This window comes from Salvelinus alpinus, chromosome 14, assembly GCF_045679555.1.
Source record: "Salvelinus alpinus chromosome 14, SLU_Salpinus.1, whole genome shotgun sequence".
NCBI lineage: Eukaryota > Metazoa > Chordata > Actinopteri > Salmoniformes > Salmonidae > Salvelinus > Salvelinus alpinus.
In genome coordinates, this window is record NC_092099.1 from 11797648 (window position 1) to 11817136 (window position 19489).

General features: G+C 41.8%; 1 protein-coding gene across 1 annotated transcript in view; it reads left to right on the plus strand.

The window, feature by feature from the left end:
* Positions 1-18681, plus strand: part of LOC139538418 (myosin light chain kinase, smooth muscle-like) — a 90599-nt gene extending 71918 nt beyond the window's left edge. The window contains exons 20-33 of the mRNA XM_071340414.1: positions 1482-1529; positions 2060-2187; positions 2420-2576; positions 4055-4360; positions 4522-4548; positions 4748-4832; positions 5145-5348; positions 5996-6213; positions 6480-6603; positions 10973-11125; positions 11585-11708; positions 12621-12711; positions 13012-13140; positions 16967-18681. Coding sequence (XP_071196515.1) covers positions 1482-1529; positions 2060-2187; positions 2420-2576; positions 4055-4360; positions 4522-4548; positions 4748-4832; positions 5145-5348; positions 5996-6213; positions 6480-6603; positions 10973-11125; positions 11585-11708; positions 12621-12711; positions 13012-13140; positions 16967-17199 — 2027 coding nt within the window. The 3' untranslated portion in view covers positions 17200-18681. The remainder of the gene's footprint in view (positions 1-1481; positions 1530-2059; positions 2188-2419; positions 2577-4054; positions 4361-4521; positions 4549-4747; positions 4833-5144; positions 5349-5995; positions 6214-6479; positions 6604-10972; positions 11126-11584; positions 11709-12620; positions 12712-13011; positions 13141-16966) is intronic.
* Positions 18682-19489: the final 808 nt, after the last annotated feature.

The window sequence follows — 19489 nt, forward strand, 5'->3', positions numbered from 1 at the left end:
TACAGTCCCGACAGTTTGCATGTCAGCAGTCAAGTCTTCAAGATGCAAAGTGTCACCGGCCCCATCACGTTATCATGATGCAAAATGTGTTTGCGTTTGCCACATGATGTGGCCGGTGACACATTGCTTCTTGAAAGTCCAATATCTTGAAGATTTGACTGCTAACATGTAAAACATTTAGAAACAAAAATACCAAAATAGTGGATTTCCCCTTTTTAAGTTCTCTACTTGTTTTGGAAACTTCATGAACACAAGCTTTTAAAGAGTCCGCTGTTTCCCGCATTAAAACCTTACACAGCCATTCCGTGTGCTCATAACAATTTGAGTGTGTTTAAAAGTCTGCTCTCTTTGTTTGGCTGTCATTTTCTGTATTTGACGCTGCAAAAAAATGATTTGTACAGTATTCGCAAATGGAAACAGCAATGGTAGATGTTATTTGTGCAATTAAACTTTTTTTTATCAACTTCATGTTTTGCTTCAGTACACTGGGCAAAAATAGTTGTTGTAAAAAGGATGTTATTCTTTCCAGAGAGGATGATCTCATGCAGAAAAGAGGGAAGTAAAGACCTGGCGAGCTTAAGCTGTAATTCATCAAGGTTAATATTCCGTGTTGCTCCTCACCATCTCCATTAGTTTTGTTTTTACTGTTACTTTCATTCTTGACGGCAATCAAATGTAATGTATATTGTGCCAAGAGCTATTTCCTGAAGACTTTGGTACTATTCTTTTGTATGACCAAAAAAGGAAAATACCAAAGGACATAAGCACAAAGGCAGCACTTTTTTTCCAGGACATCCACAAGAGAATAGCTCCCTTAAGTGAACTTATCAGACAGTTTATTCTCCGTTCCCATATACTGTCCTGGGAAGAACATTTTCTATGAAGTTCATAATGCCTTATAGTACACTAGTTATGGCAGACTATACGCCTAAGTCTTCAGAACTCATAAGTGGTTATAAAACCAAAACATTTTATAGATAATGCACTATAAAGGCAAATGCTTTAAACAAGGATTCTGAGTGTACAAATGTGTTATTTCCCACAGCGTGTGCTCCGTCAGAGGCTAGCTGGACTGGTGTTTCAAACTTGTGGTAAATGAGCTGTACAAATTCAATCTTCATCTATGCTTTGATCAATATGTCTTGTCAATAGTAACATCTGGATTCCAGCTATATTGGTGCAGGAAACACTGAGTGATTATGTGGGGAAAAGAACAGGAACTTAAACTTTGATTTACTAATGCTTGCTGCGGTTGTAGCTCACAATGTCATCAATTGCAATGGCATTAATTTATGCGAATCCTACACTCACCATTTTTAGATTCAGTCTGGGTTCTGATCAATATATTCATTTTACTTGAATTAATTGCGTTGAAGATTCACAAACGGGAATCATTTGTATCAAATCTCATTGGATCCATTATCGACTGCATTGACATAACTGCGGCCTTCCCAATTTGTAATAATTTGTCTCTTTTCCAGGTGAGGCAAGGATAAAGAAACCGAATACAAAGACTCCTCCCAAACAGGGTAAGAAAGACTTCCTCATACATGCAAATAGTTTCTCTATGTACCTAATGTACCAAGCTTATCAGAGTAGGAGAGCTGAAGTAGGATCAGGTCCCCCTGTCCAAAAAGACAACACAGATCCTAAATCAGCTCTTCTACTCTGGAGCACTTGATACATAGGGCCCCTGTACTAAAACTCTCTGGCCTAATAGAGAACGACCCAAATGTCAACAAGCAGGATAGATGATCCCCTAGCCTGTGCTCCAGCCCAGCTCTCTCATTCAGGCTAGAGGGCGTAGCTCGTGTGTCAAACACTGGCTGGACTCAGCTGCTCTGTGAGAGCTGCTCCCTGCTCTGTCAGAGGTCTGAGGGTGCCTGTAATAGCAATCAGAGATTCCCCCTGCCAATCCATCTCAGCCCCCAGATTATTGGACAAACAGTGGACGGGGGGAGCCAGATGAGTACTGAACACGGGTTTACCTGGAGGTTTGTTCTGATGATGGATAGAGATGTTTCTGGCTGAAGTGTGTGTGTGTATGTGTGTCATCCAGCTATACCACCTCAGATTGTTCAGTTCCCAGACGACATGAAGATCCTGGCAGGAGAGAAGGTGGAAATTCTCTGTAAGTTTGGAGGAGCTGCACCAATCAAATGCACCTGGCTCAAGTTCCGCAAACCAGTAAGGACAAGTCTGTACCAGTCCACCCCTTTATGTATTGATTATATATTGACTCTATTGCTCTGCCCTGTCTATGATCAACTCCAACCATCACCTGAAATGAACCACCATGTCCAATTTCTAATTATTTATGTATATATATTTAATGACACTATAGTAACTCTATGTAACTGTTTTAGCGAACGTTTCCTTCTCCGTGATATGACTGACCTTATGGTGGTTTTGTCTGCAGATCCAAGAGGTCAAAGGTGATTTAACCATTGAAACCACAGAGTCCAACAGTAAACTGACCATCGCTGACAGCCAGCAGGAGCACTGTGGCTGCTACACCGTAGAGTTGCGAAACAACTACGGCGTGAGACAGGCTGCTCTCAACCTCACCGTTGTTGGTATGTTCCATTTATCCAAATCAGGCCGTATTGAATTTGGCCTCTAGGAGCTAGGCAGTGACGCCATTTTTTGCTCCATCATTGAGATTCACAAGACAATTAAGAGTCTGAGAAATCTTTCCCTGTAAAATTATTTTTGCTATAACGCATTATTTAACTCGCTCTACATCCTATCATGTTCGTCTCTCGTCGAAATGTCAGTCCTGTAGCTTTGGGGAATGTTGTTGGGGAAGGGAAGGTACGCAGGCCGGGCCAGCTCGAGCTCTCTAGATCCTAACACTAACAAGCCACTGCAGGGATCTCCAATGGCCTTTTAAGGCTGTGCTTTCTCTTCAGCTGTTGCTTTAATGAGGCCCTTTGCCACTTCTGTCAGAGTGGAGTGTATCCAGCCTGACTCAGGGAAAATACGCAGCAGCCTGGGAGACGGGTTATTGAGCTGCTCCACATAAACGCAACCGTTTATGTGCCCAGAGAACTGTTAATAGCGTACGGAGACACAGCACTTGTTACACACTGGTAAAAACAGCCCCCTACTTAGATGCTTGTTAATGTATATGATCCTCGCATTACTTTTACAACCTTCGACTGCATGTATGGCGTATAGAGGTTTTAGTATTGAATTGTGTCATATAATTTGTTTCATTGACTCCTCCCCTATTGCAAGCCTGTAGGTGTCAAGCTGTGCTCTATGAGGCGGATTCGTTTGGTGTTTTACAATGGAACCCTGGGGATTAAGTGGGGGTATGCTTGTAACAGCTTGTGTAACATGGCTCCCACCCCTTCAACAAAGCAGGGTGATTAAAGTGCACTGTAGCTAGCACGCAGTCTGGGTTGTATCGTCTGACATTGGTTGTACATAAAACTGATCCAGACTTCTTGTGTGGATCCTCCCTGCCTCACTGATCATCTGCTCTCACGTATAGTCTCCTGTACTGTGCCTTTAATGGACACCCTGCCATGACTGGATATGGTGAAACTGTTGTTGTTGGCGGTTCAGAAGGTAGAAGGTAGCCACTATAGCCAGACAAACCTTTTTTCATTACCAACACAGCTGTGCTTTTGTGTATGGTGACTACTGAGTACTGACATTTGTGAATGGAAGGTTTGTTTGTCCTCGAACTGTTATCATTTGATCTCCCCCTCAGGTGGTTCATCTTGCACAACACATTTATCAGATCCTGGGACTGGGAGTCTAATCTGTCCAAATCTTCACGAGTCGACTAACTCAACTCGCGCCTGTGCAGCGGCCGACAATTGGGGGTCTAGGCTTTGTCCCAAATTGAACCCTATTCTCTATATAGTGCACTTCTTTTGACCAGGGCCCATAGGTATCTGGTCAAAAGTAGCGTACTATATAGGGACTGGGTTACATTTGGGACAAAGCCTAGAGCATGTTTCACATCAATGTAACCCGGACCAGTGTTCAGAACTCAGCGTTGACCTCTTGAGTGGCTCTGTGTGACCTCTGTGTGTTCCAGACAAACCTGATCCCCCTGCCCGTGTTCCAGCCGCCTCAGACATCCGCCGCTCCACCCTCACGCTGTCATGGTACGGCCCCACCTACGACGGGGGCAGCGCGGTCCAGTCTTACAACCTAGAGATATGGAATTCTGTGGACAACGAGTGGAAGGATCTGGTCTCCTGCAACAGCACCTTCTATAATGTTCACAATCTGCTGGGTCAACGCCAGTACAAGTTCAGGGTGCGGGCTGTCAATATCTACGGTATCGGCGAGCCCAGTGCAGAGTCTGAGCCTGTCACAATGCTAGAGGAGGATGTAGAGGGTAAGTGGGGGTCTTTTGGTGTCCTGCCACTCATTGGTTACACTTGTCACTCATTGTTAACAAGCTGTTTTCCTTTGACATTGTCGAACATTGATTCATAGTAATGATTATTGATTCATACCAATGACTAACGACATATTTGTTATAATTTTATCGAACAGAAAAGGAGGAGGTTGAGGATGATGAAGGTATGTCTAATCCAATCCAATAATCCACCTTTTCTGCGCAATTGTTTCCTTAAAAAAATGTAAATGGGTAACACCTATGAAGCACAAATGTAAAATGCTTTATTACGTCCTTTATAATGTGTTACAATGTGCTTGTGTGTTATGACTGACTAGGCATATATACTGTAATAACTCCAAAGTGTCATGTTCCTATTTTCAGACAAAGAGCCAGACTACAGAGATGTGACCGTTAGAACCGATGTTAAAGTCAAGGATCTGTATGATGTGGAGGAGAGGCTCGGAACGTGAGTACCCACCTATAAACGTTGGTCAGCAAAGCATTTATTTAATTGTGCTCCTCAGGCTCAGTCAGTAGAGCATTGCACTTGTAACACTTGAGTCGTGGGTTCGATTCCCGCCGGGGGTCCTCATATGAACAAGGTATGCCCTACTACTGTACGTCGCCTTGAATAAAAGCTTCTGCCAAATGGCATATATTTCAACGAAAGCATTTATCTACATTGACACTTGTCCGCCATAGCCCTATTGTACATGCCTCTCATCCATGATATCCTCTATCAGATTCCCCCAAAACATTTTTGTCTTCTATGTTGTAGGGGGAAATTCGGACAAGTATTTAAACTTTTGGAGAAGGCAACGAAAAAGCATTGGGCTGGAAAGTTCATCAAGGCCTACTCTGCGAAAGAGAAAGATAATGTGAGACAAGAGATTGCTATAATGAACTCCCTCCATCACCCCAAACTTGTCCAATGCATTGATGCCTTCGAAGGCAAGTCGGACATCGTCATGGTTTTGGAAATGTGAGTATATTTCATTTCACTTTTATACCTTACAAATAATATTAATTTCAGTTACCCTATGGGCCCTGGTCAAAAGTAGTGCACTATATAAAGAATAGGTGCCCTTTGGGACGCATAGGCCTATTTACAGTAGTTTGGCTAGAAATGTTATTTTATTTAGTAGATGACAGACTAATGTCACTCGTATGTAAAAAATATATATATATATACAGTATATGAAAGTGATATAATCATTATTTCTGGGAATTTCAAAGGAATTTGTTTTCCATTTCCAACATTTCCGTCTGATTTATTTTTACCAGACAGACTCTTCAGACAGAACCATCGGCTTTTTTTATATGGTGATGCTTTGAAAAAGTTCACTTGCCAAATATGTTAGACATGTAAACACATTAGACTGAACCATTTCCCCTTTTCTTTTTATAGCATTGTCAAACAGTTGACTGACACAAGAACACTTGACTCACATTTAAAAACAGCAATTGTCCTTAGTACCAATTTTAGATGATATGCCTTAAAGCTGAAAAATGATATTCGAGATACTCTAGATTTGACAAGGATGTGGTATCCAGTGAATGATTTTCATATTTGGCTGTGATTATCTATATTACAGGATCTCAACCATCTTTCTCTCTCTCCCTCTGCAGGATCTCTGGTGGGGAACTGTTTGAGCGTATCATCGATGAAGACTTTGAGCTGACAGAGAGAGAGGTGATCAAGTACATGCTGCAAATCGTGGACGGGGTCCATTACATCCACAAGCAGGGCATAGTCCATCTGGACCTGAAGCCTGAGAATATCATGTGTGTCAACAAGACTGGGAGCACCATCAAACTCATCGACTTTGGCCTCGCACGCAGACTAGGTAACCAGGCCTCATGTGCAGAAGACATTTTCAGGATTAGAGTTGCAAAATTCTGGTAACTTTCCCAGAAATCCTGGTTAGAGGATTCCCAGATATCCTGCTTATTCCCTCCTGATTCCAGAAATATTCCAACTGTGATTTCTGGAAAACTTAGGAATTTTGGTAAAGTTACAGGTATTCAGAAACATGACGTTTCTTTTCAATAACTTCCTATGCTAAACTTCAACATTTCATTCTTGAATCCCTCTTCCCTTGTGTGCTCCTAGAAAGCTCTGGAACGTTGAAAGTTCTTTTTGGAACCCCTGAGTTTGTGGCCCCAGAAGTGATCAACTATGAAGCAATCAGTTACCCAACAGACATGTGGAGTATAGGAGTCATCTGTTACATCCTGTGAGTGTCAAACCAGTTATAATGACCCTTATAACCACTATAAGTTCCCTTATAACTACTATTATTTGTAATATTTGTGGTACGCTTCTATGGTAACACTTTATTTGGATAGTCCCAAATAGATGGTTTGTACATTGTTCAACTAATTGTCAGCAACATTTCAACTAAATATCTACTTGCCCTAGCCTTAAAAGACAACATTTGGGTTGTTATTATGAAGTATTTACTGATGTCCTACACAGTTAGTGTAATTTTATGATTTCATGTCTGACTGTTTAGTGATGAGCAAAACCAGAAATGGCTTCTCTGACGTTTTCCAGTAGGATCCCTGAGATGACTAATACAATACATTTTGGACAGTCAATTATTAGTGATCGATATGTTGCTCTGGTTGTCTAACATTTGTAAATATTTTAAATAGAGGCTCAGAAACCCTGAGAAATATATTTATAGTCGGCTTACTCCAATATTTTTCTGTTCAACTTTAATGATTCCATTTGGCAAAACCACTCCCACCATCACCAACCAAAGTTGCAGCTTCTGCCGCCATTTTGCCCTTTCCAAATAGCCTATATAATTTTGTATTGAATTACTTGTAAACTTCATACTTTTTATTAATTCCAATAGGCCTCCAGTGTTGTTGGAAAGTTGCTTGGACAGTCGCTGAGGCTGTATTTGTCTTATTGTTGAAAACACTATTTCAGACGCAGCAGGTTTAGTTAGTTAGCTAGCATTGGTAATGTTGGCACCAAAGACACAGGCTGAGACTAGGATTCCTTAATGATTTGCCTATAAATTTCAGAGTAAACGTTGTGTTCTTCTGACAGGCCTACATGTTAAGACAGTTGCTAAGATGAAACTCTGCTGTTATTGTTGCAAACTCTATTATTTTGGATGTAGCAGTCGGGCTAGCTAGCATGCCATCTAGATGCAGTAACTCTTATGGTTAGCGTAGCTAGTTAGCATCTAATTATAATTATTTTTGTGGATTGCAGTTCATTGGTGACAATAACATGAACAGATATTCAGCATGACATTCATCCAAGCATTCTAATTTACAACCCGAAAGTAATGTGAAATATACTCAGAACTTATGGCGTAAGCAATATATTTAGACTATCTGGGCTTGATAGCCAGCCAGCTAAGCTAAAAGCAGGCAGAGCATTGCATCATGGGAGGCGAAATGTACCCTGAGAATCATAGTATGCTGTAGGGGAGTGCAATACAGAAGCTTCAAAATGACGAAAACGAGGAATCGTGCAGTATGACTAACAAAAATGATAAAACATCAATGTGTATCAATTCTAACAGTAGTGTATACACTCACTGACCAGTTTATTAGGTCCACCCGTCTAGTACCGGGTCGGACTCCCCTTTGCCTCCAGAACATCCTGAATTATTTGGGGTATTCTACAAGGTGTCTAATATTCCACAGTGATGTTGGTCCATGCTGACGCAATGGCATCACGCAGTTGCTGCAGATTGGATGGCGGTTCATTCATGATGAGAACAGCCTGTTCCATCTCATCCCGAAGATGCTCTATTGGGTTGAGGTCTGGGGACTGACCAGGTCTGGGGACTGACCAGGTCTGGGGACTGACCAGGTCTGGGGACTGACCAGGCCACACAAGTAAACTGAACTCGCTGTCATATTCCAGGTTAAGTTTTTTTCACTCAATTGTCCAGTGTTGGTGATTGTGATTGGGTGCCCACTGGAACCACTTTGTTTTTAGTTGATAGGAGTGGAACCCGGTGTGGTCGTCTGATGCAATAGCCCATCCGTGACGAGGATCGGCGAGTTGTGCATTCCTAGATGCCATTCTGCACACCACTGTTATACTTATACATTATACATTATTTGTCTGTTTGTGGCCCGCCTGTTAGCTTACACAATTCTTGCCATTCTCCTTCGACATCTCTCATCAACAAGCTGTTGTCGCCCACAGGACTGCCGTTGACTGTGTTTTTTGTTTGTCGCACCATTCAAATCAAATTGTATTGGTCACAGACACCATGGTTAGCAGATGTTAATGCGAGTGTAGCGAAATGCTTGTGCTTCTAGTTCTGACAGTGCAGCAATATCTAACAAGTAATCTAACAATTCCACAACAACTACCTAATGCACACAAATCTAAGTGAAGGAATGGAATAAGAAACATAAATAGGCAAGATGCAATAGATGGTATAGAATACAGTATATGCATATGAAATGAGTAATGCAAGATATGTAAACATTATTAAAGTGGCATTATTAATGTGACTAGTGATCCATTTATTAAAGTGGCCAATGATTTCGAGCCTGTATGTAGGCAGCAGCCTCTCTGTGTTAGTGATGGTTGTTTAACAGCCTGATGGCCTTGAGACAGAAGCTGTTTTTCAGTCTCTCGGTCCCAGCTTTGATGCACCTGTACTGACCTCGCCTTTTGGATGGTAGAGGGGTGAACAGGCCATGGCTCGGGTGGTTGTTGTCCTTGATCTTTTTGGTGTTCCTGTGACATCGGGTGCTGTAGGTGTCCTGGAGGGCAGGTAGTTTGCCCCTGGTGATGCGTTGTGCAGACCGCCCCACCCTCTGGAGAGCATTGCGGTTGTGGGCGGTGCAGTTGCCGTACCAGGCGGTGTTACAGCCCGACAGGATGCTCTCAATTGTGCATCTGTGAAAGTTTGTGAGGGTTTTAGGTGACAAGACAAATTTCTCCAGCCTCCTGAGGTTGAAGAGGCGCCTCCTTCACCACACTGTCTGTGTGGGTTGACCATTTCAGTTTGTCCGTGATGTGTACACCGAGGAACTTAGCTTTCCACCTTCTCCACTGCTGTTCCTTTGATGTGGATAGGGTGGTGCTCCCTCTGCTGTTTCCTGAAGTCCACGGTCATCTCCTTTTGTTGACATTGAGTGAGAAGTTGTTTTCCTGACACCACACTCCGAGTGCCCCACCTCCTCCCTGTAGGCGGTCTCGTCGTTGTTGGTAATCAAGCCTACTACTGTTGTGTCATCTGCAAATTAGATGATTCAGTTTGTGGCGTGCATGGCCACGCAGTCATGGGTGAACAAGGGAGTACAGGAGGGGGCTGAGCACACACCCTTGTGGGGCCTCAGTATTGAGGATCAGCGAAGTGGAGATGTTGTTTCCTACCTTCACCACCTGGGGGCGGCCCGTCAAAGTCCAGGACCCAATTGCATAGGGCAGGGTTGAGACCCAGGGCCTCCAGCTTAATTATGAGCTTGGAGGGTACTATGGTGTTGAAGGCTGAGCTATAGTCAATGAACAGCATTCTGACGTAGGTATTCCTCTTGTCCAGATGGGATTGTGCAGTGTGGTGTCGATTGCATCGTCTGTGGACCTATTGTCAGTACCATGGGGATATAGTCATTTAGTTCAGTCATTCACGGTAAGCCCTAGATACTTGTGTGTAAAAAGCCCAAGAGGGCGGCTGTTTCTGAGATACTAGATCCGGCGCGCCCGGCATCAACATAGTTTTGCCCATTTTTAACGTTCAGTCAAACAGTAACTGGATGCGGGCACGTGACTCATTGTCTGTAGGAGCGATCCATTTTTGTGAATGGGCTGGTGTACTTAATAAACTGGCCTGTGGGTGTATACGAACAGCATAACTGGTTATAAAGTGGCAGAATTGTCTTTTAAACCTTGTTCTAACCCTAACCAGCAAGCTGTTGCAGTAATAGTTGATATTTTGAGCATCTGTATATCATCTATAGGGGACTATGCAAATAAAGTATGGCTGTCTATTTGCTACAATGTGTCCCTAATCTCAAACCAGCCTTATCAGGTTTTTCTGGGCTTTCATGCTCTCTGCAACAGATACTTTCCACCAGCAGGCAGTGTATGGGCCTTTCCGTCCTCTATGCCTGTAAATGGATAGAGAGGAAGAGCACAGCGATACTCTCCAGTGCCCCCAAACCTCTGAGGTCTCCTTGGTCCACAAAGATTTATTACACACTGCTTACATAAGTGTTACAAATGAGGCTCTCCCCAGATCTCCTCTGTTGCTTCACAGATTCCAGGCTGCGTCCCAAATGGCGCCCTATGAGTGCACTTTTGGCCAAGGCCCTATGGGAATAGGGTGCCATTTGGAGAATAAAAAGCTTTACTGATGTTCCGTTATACACCTACAGTATGGAAAACATCTGTGTGTGCCCAATGAGACAAGCAGCTTTGTTGAAATTGACCAAGACCACCAATAGTAATAATTTATACTACAATTTGGCCTTTCATCATTTAAAAGTAAGCAGGGTTTAGGGTGGTGTTCTTTCCATAGAAAGCAGAAGTGTTTTTTGGTAAACATTGTTGTGCACTTTTTGTAGGTCAACCATCACTATCCTCTATCGCTTTCCCTCTTTCTCTCTCCCCAGCGTGAGTGGCCTGTCCCCGTTCATGGGGGACAACGACAACGAGACCCTGTCCAACGTGACCTCGGCCACCTGGGACTTTGAAGACGACGCCTTCGATGAGATCTCAGACCACGCCAAAGACTTCATCACCATGCTGCTGAAGAAAGATATGAAGTAAGCACGATGGTGCTGCTCTCTGAAACACAACATGATTAAAGACCGGTTGCATCCCAAACTGCACCTTATTCCCTACATAGTGCACTATTTTACCATGGCAAGTATTGCACTAAATATGGAATAGGGTGCCGTTTGGGATGAATCCCCAGTCCTGACATGATTTGAGTGTAAATGTTGTAGAATGGCTTTGATCAGCCTGCCAGATGTCTGTTTTGATTGTTGAGGTGTAAGATATACGTTATTTACAAATCAAACCGTAGCCTTTGATTCAATGGTTCCTTCCCAAATGGCACCCTATTCCCTGGGTAGTAGACTACTTTTGACCAGGGCTCTGGTCAAAAGTAGTGCACTATATAGGGTGCCATTTGGGACTCGACCAAATCAGTATCTGAGGTGTTGGAATACAGTGAGAAGGAAGTCTTTACGCCTCTCGCTCATGTGGTTTTCTGATCGTAGGGCCAGACTAACATGTGATCGCTGCTATGAACACCCATGGCTAAAACAAGACACTGGCAAAATGGAGGCCAAGAAGCTGTCCAAGGAAAGGATGAAGAAATACATCCTGAGAAGGAAATGGCAGGTAGGTGCAAGCAGAACAGATCGTGGCCTGTGTCCCAAAAGTAGTCGACTACAGTATATAGGGAATAGGGTGTAATTTGGGATGCTGTCCATTTGTCATGTTACAGTGCAACATAACGGCCATCCATCTTTAACACTAGGGCTTTGCTCAGCAACATAAAATAGTTTAAATGAGAAACAACAAGACAAGCACTGTAGTATGGCACAGTATATGAATCATCCAAAACATGTGCGTTTGAGAATGTTATATATAATTCTGCTATAGGAGAGGCTACAGAAATTGTTGACTTGCCTCATCAGGCCGACTCGATGAGCTTCCAAGTTGGTTAAGACAAGTGAATCTCACTAAGTCCCTGCAGTTCAACTCATTCTCTGAGTGCTCACACATGAGTAGACCGCTCATTTTACAACAAAGTCAACATGGAGGTCCATTAGTATTTCATGAGGTTGAAAAGGACAAACTGCAAGCATCATGTTGGAGAACTAGAGCACAAACGGTAGACGGTGAAAGTGGAGCGATGTCCTTTTTTTGTCCTTTGACCTGTATTTTGAACTGAATTTACAAATCCTGAAGGCAACAATCTCAGGGATTAAGTTATCCAGCTTTAGTTGTAGTAGCAAGCATACTTTTAGGATCATAGGCTGTGTGTGTCCCAAATGGCATCTACGCCATATATAGGGTACTACTATAGACCAGCTCAGTGCACGATAAAGGGAATAGGGTGCCATTTGGGACACACACCTAGTCTCTACTTCATGGCCAACTAACAGGACATTTCAAATTGATACAAACGAGCCCATTTACTTATAAGATTGCAGTTCTAACATTTCTGGAGGATGTAATTGTCTTCTAGCCCAAGTACTGTTTGTACTACTCAGACATGTAACGATTGCATCATTGATTTCATGGCAGAAAACGGGACATGCAGTGCGGGCCATAGGAAGACTGTCGTCCATGGCGATGTTGGCGGGCGTCAGTGCCAAGAAGGGCTCCCCTATCGAAGGTGGCATGGCAACAAAACATTACTTTTTTTTACTCATGAATGTTCTAAACCTTTCTGTTGTACCCCTGAGCAAGGGATGGAACTCAGCGAGGGGTGTTTGTTTTATTAATGCCACTGAAAATATTCGCCCTCATTTTTTGGAGCACTTTGGTTGGTATAGAAGGTGGTGCTACCAAGGGAGCGGCTGCTCCTATTCGAAGTCAAAGCAGCACACTCTGCACCAGTTTTTGGTTAAGTTCAACTTGAGGCTAAAACAATGTATTTTTTTTATGATTTTTTTTTTGTTGTCATATTTTGCAGAGGACAACCAGTTCCTTGAGTTCCTGGAGTCTGAGGAGAGAACCCAGGTCAAGCCCACCTTCAGCTCCATGATAAAGGATGTGGAGGTGGTGGAGGGGAGCGCAGCCAGATTTGACTGCAAGATCGAGGGTAATGTCTCACAACCTCCTCATTTACATATGCAACGTGGCCTCCTCATTTACATATACATGCATCATGGCCTCCTCATTTACATATACATGCAACATGGCCTCCTCATTTACATATACATGCAACATGGCCTCCTCATTTACATATACATGCAACATGGCCTCCTCATTTACATATACATGCAACATGGCCTCCTCATTTACATATACATGCATCATGGCCTCCTCATTTACATATACATGCAACATGGCCTCCTCATTTACATATACATGCAACATGGCCTCCTCATTTACATATACATGCATCATGGCCTCCTCATTTACATATACATGCAACATGGCCTGCTCATTTACATATACAGTGGGGAGAACAAGTATTTGATACACTGCCGATTTTGCAGGTTTTCCTACTTACAAAGCATGTAGAGGTCTGTAATTTTTATCATAGGTACACTTCAACTGTGAGAGACGGAATCTAAAACAAAAATCCAGAAAATAACATTGTATGATTTTTAAGTAATTAATTTGCATTTTATTGCATGACATAAGTATTTGATACATCAGAAAAGCAGAACTTAATATTTGGTACAGAAACCTTTGTTTGCAATTACAGAGATCATACGTTTCCTGTAGTTCTTGACCAGGTTTGCACACACTGCAGCAGGGATTTTGGCCCACTCCTCCATACAGACCTTCTCCAGATCCTTCAGGTTTCGGGGCTGTCACTGGGCAATACGGACTTTCAGCTCCCTCCAAAGATTTTCTATTGGGTTCAGGTCTGGAGACTGGCTAGGCCACTCCAGGACCTTGAGATGCTTCTTACGGAGCCACTCCTTAGTTGCCCTGGCTGTGTGTTTCGGGTCGTTGTCATGCTGGAAGACCCAGCCACGACACATCTTCAATGCTCTTACTGAGGGAAAGAGGTTGTTGTCCAAGATCTCGCGATACATGGCCCCATCCATCCCATCCTTTATGGCACAGTATCTTATTTTAAATACATTTAAACATTTTGCTGGAATTAAACAATTCACCCCGAATTCTCATTACTGAAAAGTGTCAGGATTAAATTATTAAGTCATTTTATATCATTTTTGTTCTTCTAACTTATTTGAATATAACACATTATGTTGCTGTAGTATGTCCATAAATTATAATAATTGTATACTAGTTGAATATTTGTACATAAGTGTTTCTCATTACCATAACACTTTCAAGTTCAAAAAAAAAATGTTAGTTTAGTTTAATAGTTTTATTCACGTATGATGCATCATCTATTGAAGTAGTCCTTAGATGAGCACAAGTTAATGTGTTCACTTATATGCCTTCAGAATGAGGATCTTATTCTGAAGGCATATTTCGGTAATGATAAGCTAATTCTAATGTATAGTCAATGGGGTGTGCTGGGCTGTAACTTTAATTTACTAGGACCACTGCTTACACATAGTATAGATTATTTTTTTTGTCAAACATCAATTATTTGATTAAGTAGAGGTTGTCAAGAAATATGGTTGAATAACCCCAATTTTGTTTTACTTACAGCCACAATCTGGAGTTTGTCTTTCAGCAAAGACCAACCCCACCACTTGAAGGAGAATATCCCCCATTTTGACGTGTGTTTGTGTGTGTGATTTTAGTATTCAAGTTATTTGGGATCAACAAATTAGTTACTGAATCTCTAATGGAGCTCAGTACAGTTTTTGTTAAATGGCAAACTATGCACACTCATTACCAAAACATACATTCTCATCTCAGAAACCTGCATATCTTACCGTAATGCACCAATATTTAGTAAATGGTAGGAAAAATAACTAAGACAAAATTAGTTATAAATCTAATATTGTGCCTTTATCCAAATGTTTACATAAAAATAACATGTATACACAAGTAATTATGACAAACAAGATTCAGAAGGTTATGTGTTGCGGTAATGAGAAATTACAAAATGTATTTACTTTTTTTAAATTCAATGTTATGTTTAACTCAGGCCTTTTCATTAGGTGATCAATGTAATGATGCGTTTGCCTTTTTCGACTTGGAAAACTGTTGTGGTAATGAACAGTTTTGCATTAGTAGTTGTGGAAATTGTGGTAAAATGCATAATATCAGATCAATGAACTTAACCTCTCTGGTACAAGTGGGACGGTAGCGTCCCACCTTGACAACAGCCAGTGAAAATGCAGGGCGCCAAATTCAAAACAACAGAAATACCATAATTAAAATTCCTCAAACATACAAGTATTATACACCATTTAAAAGATAATCTTCTTGTCAATCCAACCACAGTGTCCGATTTCAAAAAGGCTTTACTGCGAAAGCACACCATGCGATTATGTTAGGTCAGCACCTAGTCACAGAAAACCATACAGCCATTTTCCAGCCAAGGAGAGGGCTCACAAAAGTCAGAAATAGCGATTAAATTAATCACTAACCTTTGATCTTCATCAGATGGCACTCATAGGAATTCATATTACACAATACATGTATGTTTTGTTCGATAAAGTTCATATTTATATCCAAAAATCTGTTTACATTGGCGCGTTATGTTCAGAAATGCATTGTCTCAAACAAACATCCGATGAAAGTGCAGAGAGCCACATCAAATTACAGAAATACTCATCATAAACATTGATAAACGATACAAGTGTTAAACATACGAATAAAGATAAACTTCTCCTTAATGCAACCGCTGTGTCAGATTTCAAAAAGGCTTTATGGCAAAAGCACACTTTGCGATTATGTTAGGTCAGCACCTAGCCACAGAAACCCATACAGCCATTTTCCAGCCAAGGAGAGGGCTCACAAAAGTCAGAAATAGCATTAAAATTAATCCCTTACCTTTGATGATCTTTATCTGGTGGCACTCCCAGGTCTCCATGTTAGACAATAAATGTTTGTTTTGTTCGATAAAGTTAGTCTTTAGAAGGATTACTTTATCCTATCCTAGGTATTGTCTGGAAATGTCTGATGTCTGGAAATTTCCACTGGTCACTGATTGAAAGTGCTGTATCGCCCTCATTTTTCAGAGTAAAAGCCTGAAACAATGCCTAAAGACTGGCCACATGTAGAAGTTGCCATAGAGCTCGTGAACTGGGTCCTAAGTCTTTGTATGGTGGATAGGCTTTTAATGGAAAAACAGCCTTTCAAAATAATAGTACTTCCTGGTTGGATTTTCCTCGGGTTTTCGCCTGCCATATCAGTTCTGTTATACACAGACATTATTTTAACAGTTTTGGAAACTTTAGTGTTTTCTATCCAAATCTACTAATTATATGCATATCCTAGCTTCTGGGCCTGAGTAGCAGGCAGTTTAATTTGGGCACGCTTTTCATCCAAAATTCCGAATGCTGCCCCCTACCCTAGTGAAGTTAACAATAATTCTGAAATGGCAATTGCACCGCCTGCAACCGCAGGGCTTTGCAGAGGGTAGTGCAGTCAGCCCAACGCATCATCGGGGACATCTACAGCACCCGTCACGGGTAGGCGAAGAAGATCATCAAGGACATTGGGCAACTGCAGCCTTGTGATCTCTGAGGTGAGCCCGAGCCATGGCCTGTTCACCCTGCTACCATCTAGAAGGTGGAAACCATACAAGTGCATCGACCGGTAGATTTAGCTGTTCATCAATCTCCGGGCCATCAGCTGTTCATCAATCTCCGGGCCATCAGACAGTTAAACAGTAACCACTAGCCAGCCGGCTTCCACCCAGTACCCTGTTCTGAACCTTAGAAACTGTCACTAGCCGGCTACCATCTGCTACACTGTACATGACCAATGAGGTGCCATTTTGACCAAAGTAATAAAGTTGGTCTGTGTTTTGTGGTTCCTAGGCTACCCTGATCCAGAGGTGGTGTGGTACAAAGACGAACAGCCCATCAAGGAGACGCGCCACTACCAGATTGATTACGACGAGGAGGGCAACTGCAGCCTGGTGATCTCTGAGGTGAATGGCGACGACGATGCCAAATACACCGTCAAGGCTGTCAACAGTCTGGGCGAGGCCACGTGTACAGCCGAACTCCTGGTGGAGGTGATGGCGGAGGAGGAGGAAGAAGAGGAATGAGTGGTACAACCAGTACAAAACAAACCGATATCCCCTGTTTTTAGCTTTTACTATCTTTTTAATAGCTGTGTTGGTAATACACTCCCCTTCTCCGACACACTCTGAAATGGGGGGGGGGATGGGCTTCATTACCTTTTGCTATGATTATGCACTTTCCTACTTATCAGTTATAGTAGATATCAGATGTTGATATTTATAACATTACCTTGGCATTAACCGCATTCCAGCTGTTTGTGTGTGATCCATTTATTTGATTTGCTCAATTTACAGTATCTACGGTTTTCTCCCATCAACCAAACAAACCCGAAGTCAGTGGCGTGTTTGTGGGTTGTTCCACCAATTCGGTGCCTTTTGAGAAGTGTAACTTGGTCAACATTTTTTTATTTATTTCACCAAATGTTAACTTTGTCATAGAGTGCACATGTTCAACTTAATAACAAACACATTTGTCTAAGTGTGTAAGTGCCAAATAATGTAACACGGTTGACAATTTCATCTTATATCGGCCATGAATCCCCTAGTGACGGGGGAATGGAAGTTTGTGTGCAACAGGGAGTGGCAATTGAATGCAAGCTTCACAAAAACATGTTTAATTGCTAAAACATTTCTAGCCTGTCTTATCTATGCGTAACAGAGTTGATGTGTTATGGCTGACCCACTCAGTTTTCCACCACAGGAGTAGAAAGCAGCTCCCCTGCTTTTACACTATGATTTGATTGTTAGATGTTTAATGTTTCTTTTGAAAAGAATATTTCAACATGTATCGTTTCACCATTATTTGAACGAGTTCAGTTCACGTAACAAGGTTGACCTTTAAAATGAGGGACAGACATATGAGTCACTAATCACATTAAATAAATGATCATCTTCACAAATGGCTTTGTCAAAGCTGCAAAATAACAAGGGCTTTACAATGATGGTGAAATGTTGGTGTTAAGTGGGTTCAACTGTTCCTAGAAGTCAGAGGGTGCACATCATGGTGCATGTCAACATGCAGAATTTAGCCACTTTAGCAAGTCATTATTTATATTAAAAATCCGTGATTTGAATTGTCCATGTGGTCTGATAAAGGGCACTTCATTTAATATAACACAAGGGTCAATTCCATATTGGTGACCAATTTCTGCTTATATAAAAAGGCACTAATTTTGTGGAATGACCCTTGTGTTTTATCAGCATTATGGTATTTGCAATTACCTGGGCTTTTAGAAGGTTTTTTTAAAGTTATTTAAGCACAGTCTTGTTATCATATTTGAGCATCAGTTTTGTGATCTTCCTTGCAAGCACGTGTCCACCATATTACACATTTGCAATACTAAACAGACCAGTGAATTATCACACACAGATTTTTATTTTGTATTCGATGTGTGTAGATTATATTTCTTCAATTTTTATAAATGTATCAGTATGAGAGATTACATGTAATGAGAACACTACAAGTGTAGTTGCTCACGGTTACAAAATAAATTATCACAAAATCAAGCTGGTTGTATTTCGTGATTGGGATGAGTTTCCTGTAGTGTTAGAAGCATGGGGAAATAATGTCTAGATTGTTTATTTGTCAGTTAAAAAAGAAAAACAAACAGTAAAAAAAAGACCATGACCGGGATTGCTCAATTCATTGACTTATTTCTATAACTTCCTTAACTGAAGAGACTAATATGTACACTATAAATACTAGAACTGCACAACTATGAAACTTGGCTTCAGATACCCTCACCTCTGGGGATAAAGCTATTCTCAAAACGATAAGCCAGTCATCCAAAACCATAATTGACGGCTCTACACTCAGGTGCTCCTGCCAAAAGTCTTTGAGGAGCTCAAACCCCAGGACAACCCCTCTGGTTCTAGACTGAGACCAACTTCCTTCACTAGGCCCAGGGTCACAAGGAACAAGCTCCATTATGTAGGCAATAATGAGACTTGTAGCAACCACCACCAGGGACAAGTGAACATCAACAACAACTTCAAAAAACTCACCAGGAACATCGTCCACGTTCCCTAACGCCTCTTCCTCCAGCCCTGAGCACTCGCTGGAGGGGAACTGTTAGCCATTGCCGCCTCACTCTGACTTTGAGAACAATCTCTACCTTCTCCAGAGCATTAGTGTTCCTCGAGTATTATCAATGGGGAAACACTAACTGTATTCTCCTCCTCTATATGGTCATTTTCACAATTTCATAAATGAATAGAATGCAACAACTCAACTTTAGATCATTGGAACACATTCCCCAAAAGCCACAAAATACCCCTGAACGGATTTCTGCAAATATGTAAGTATCACGTGAGT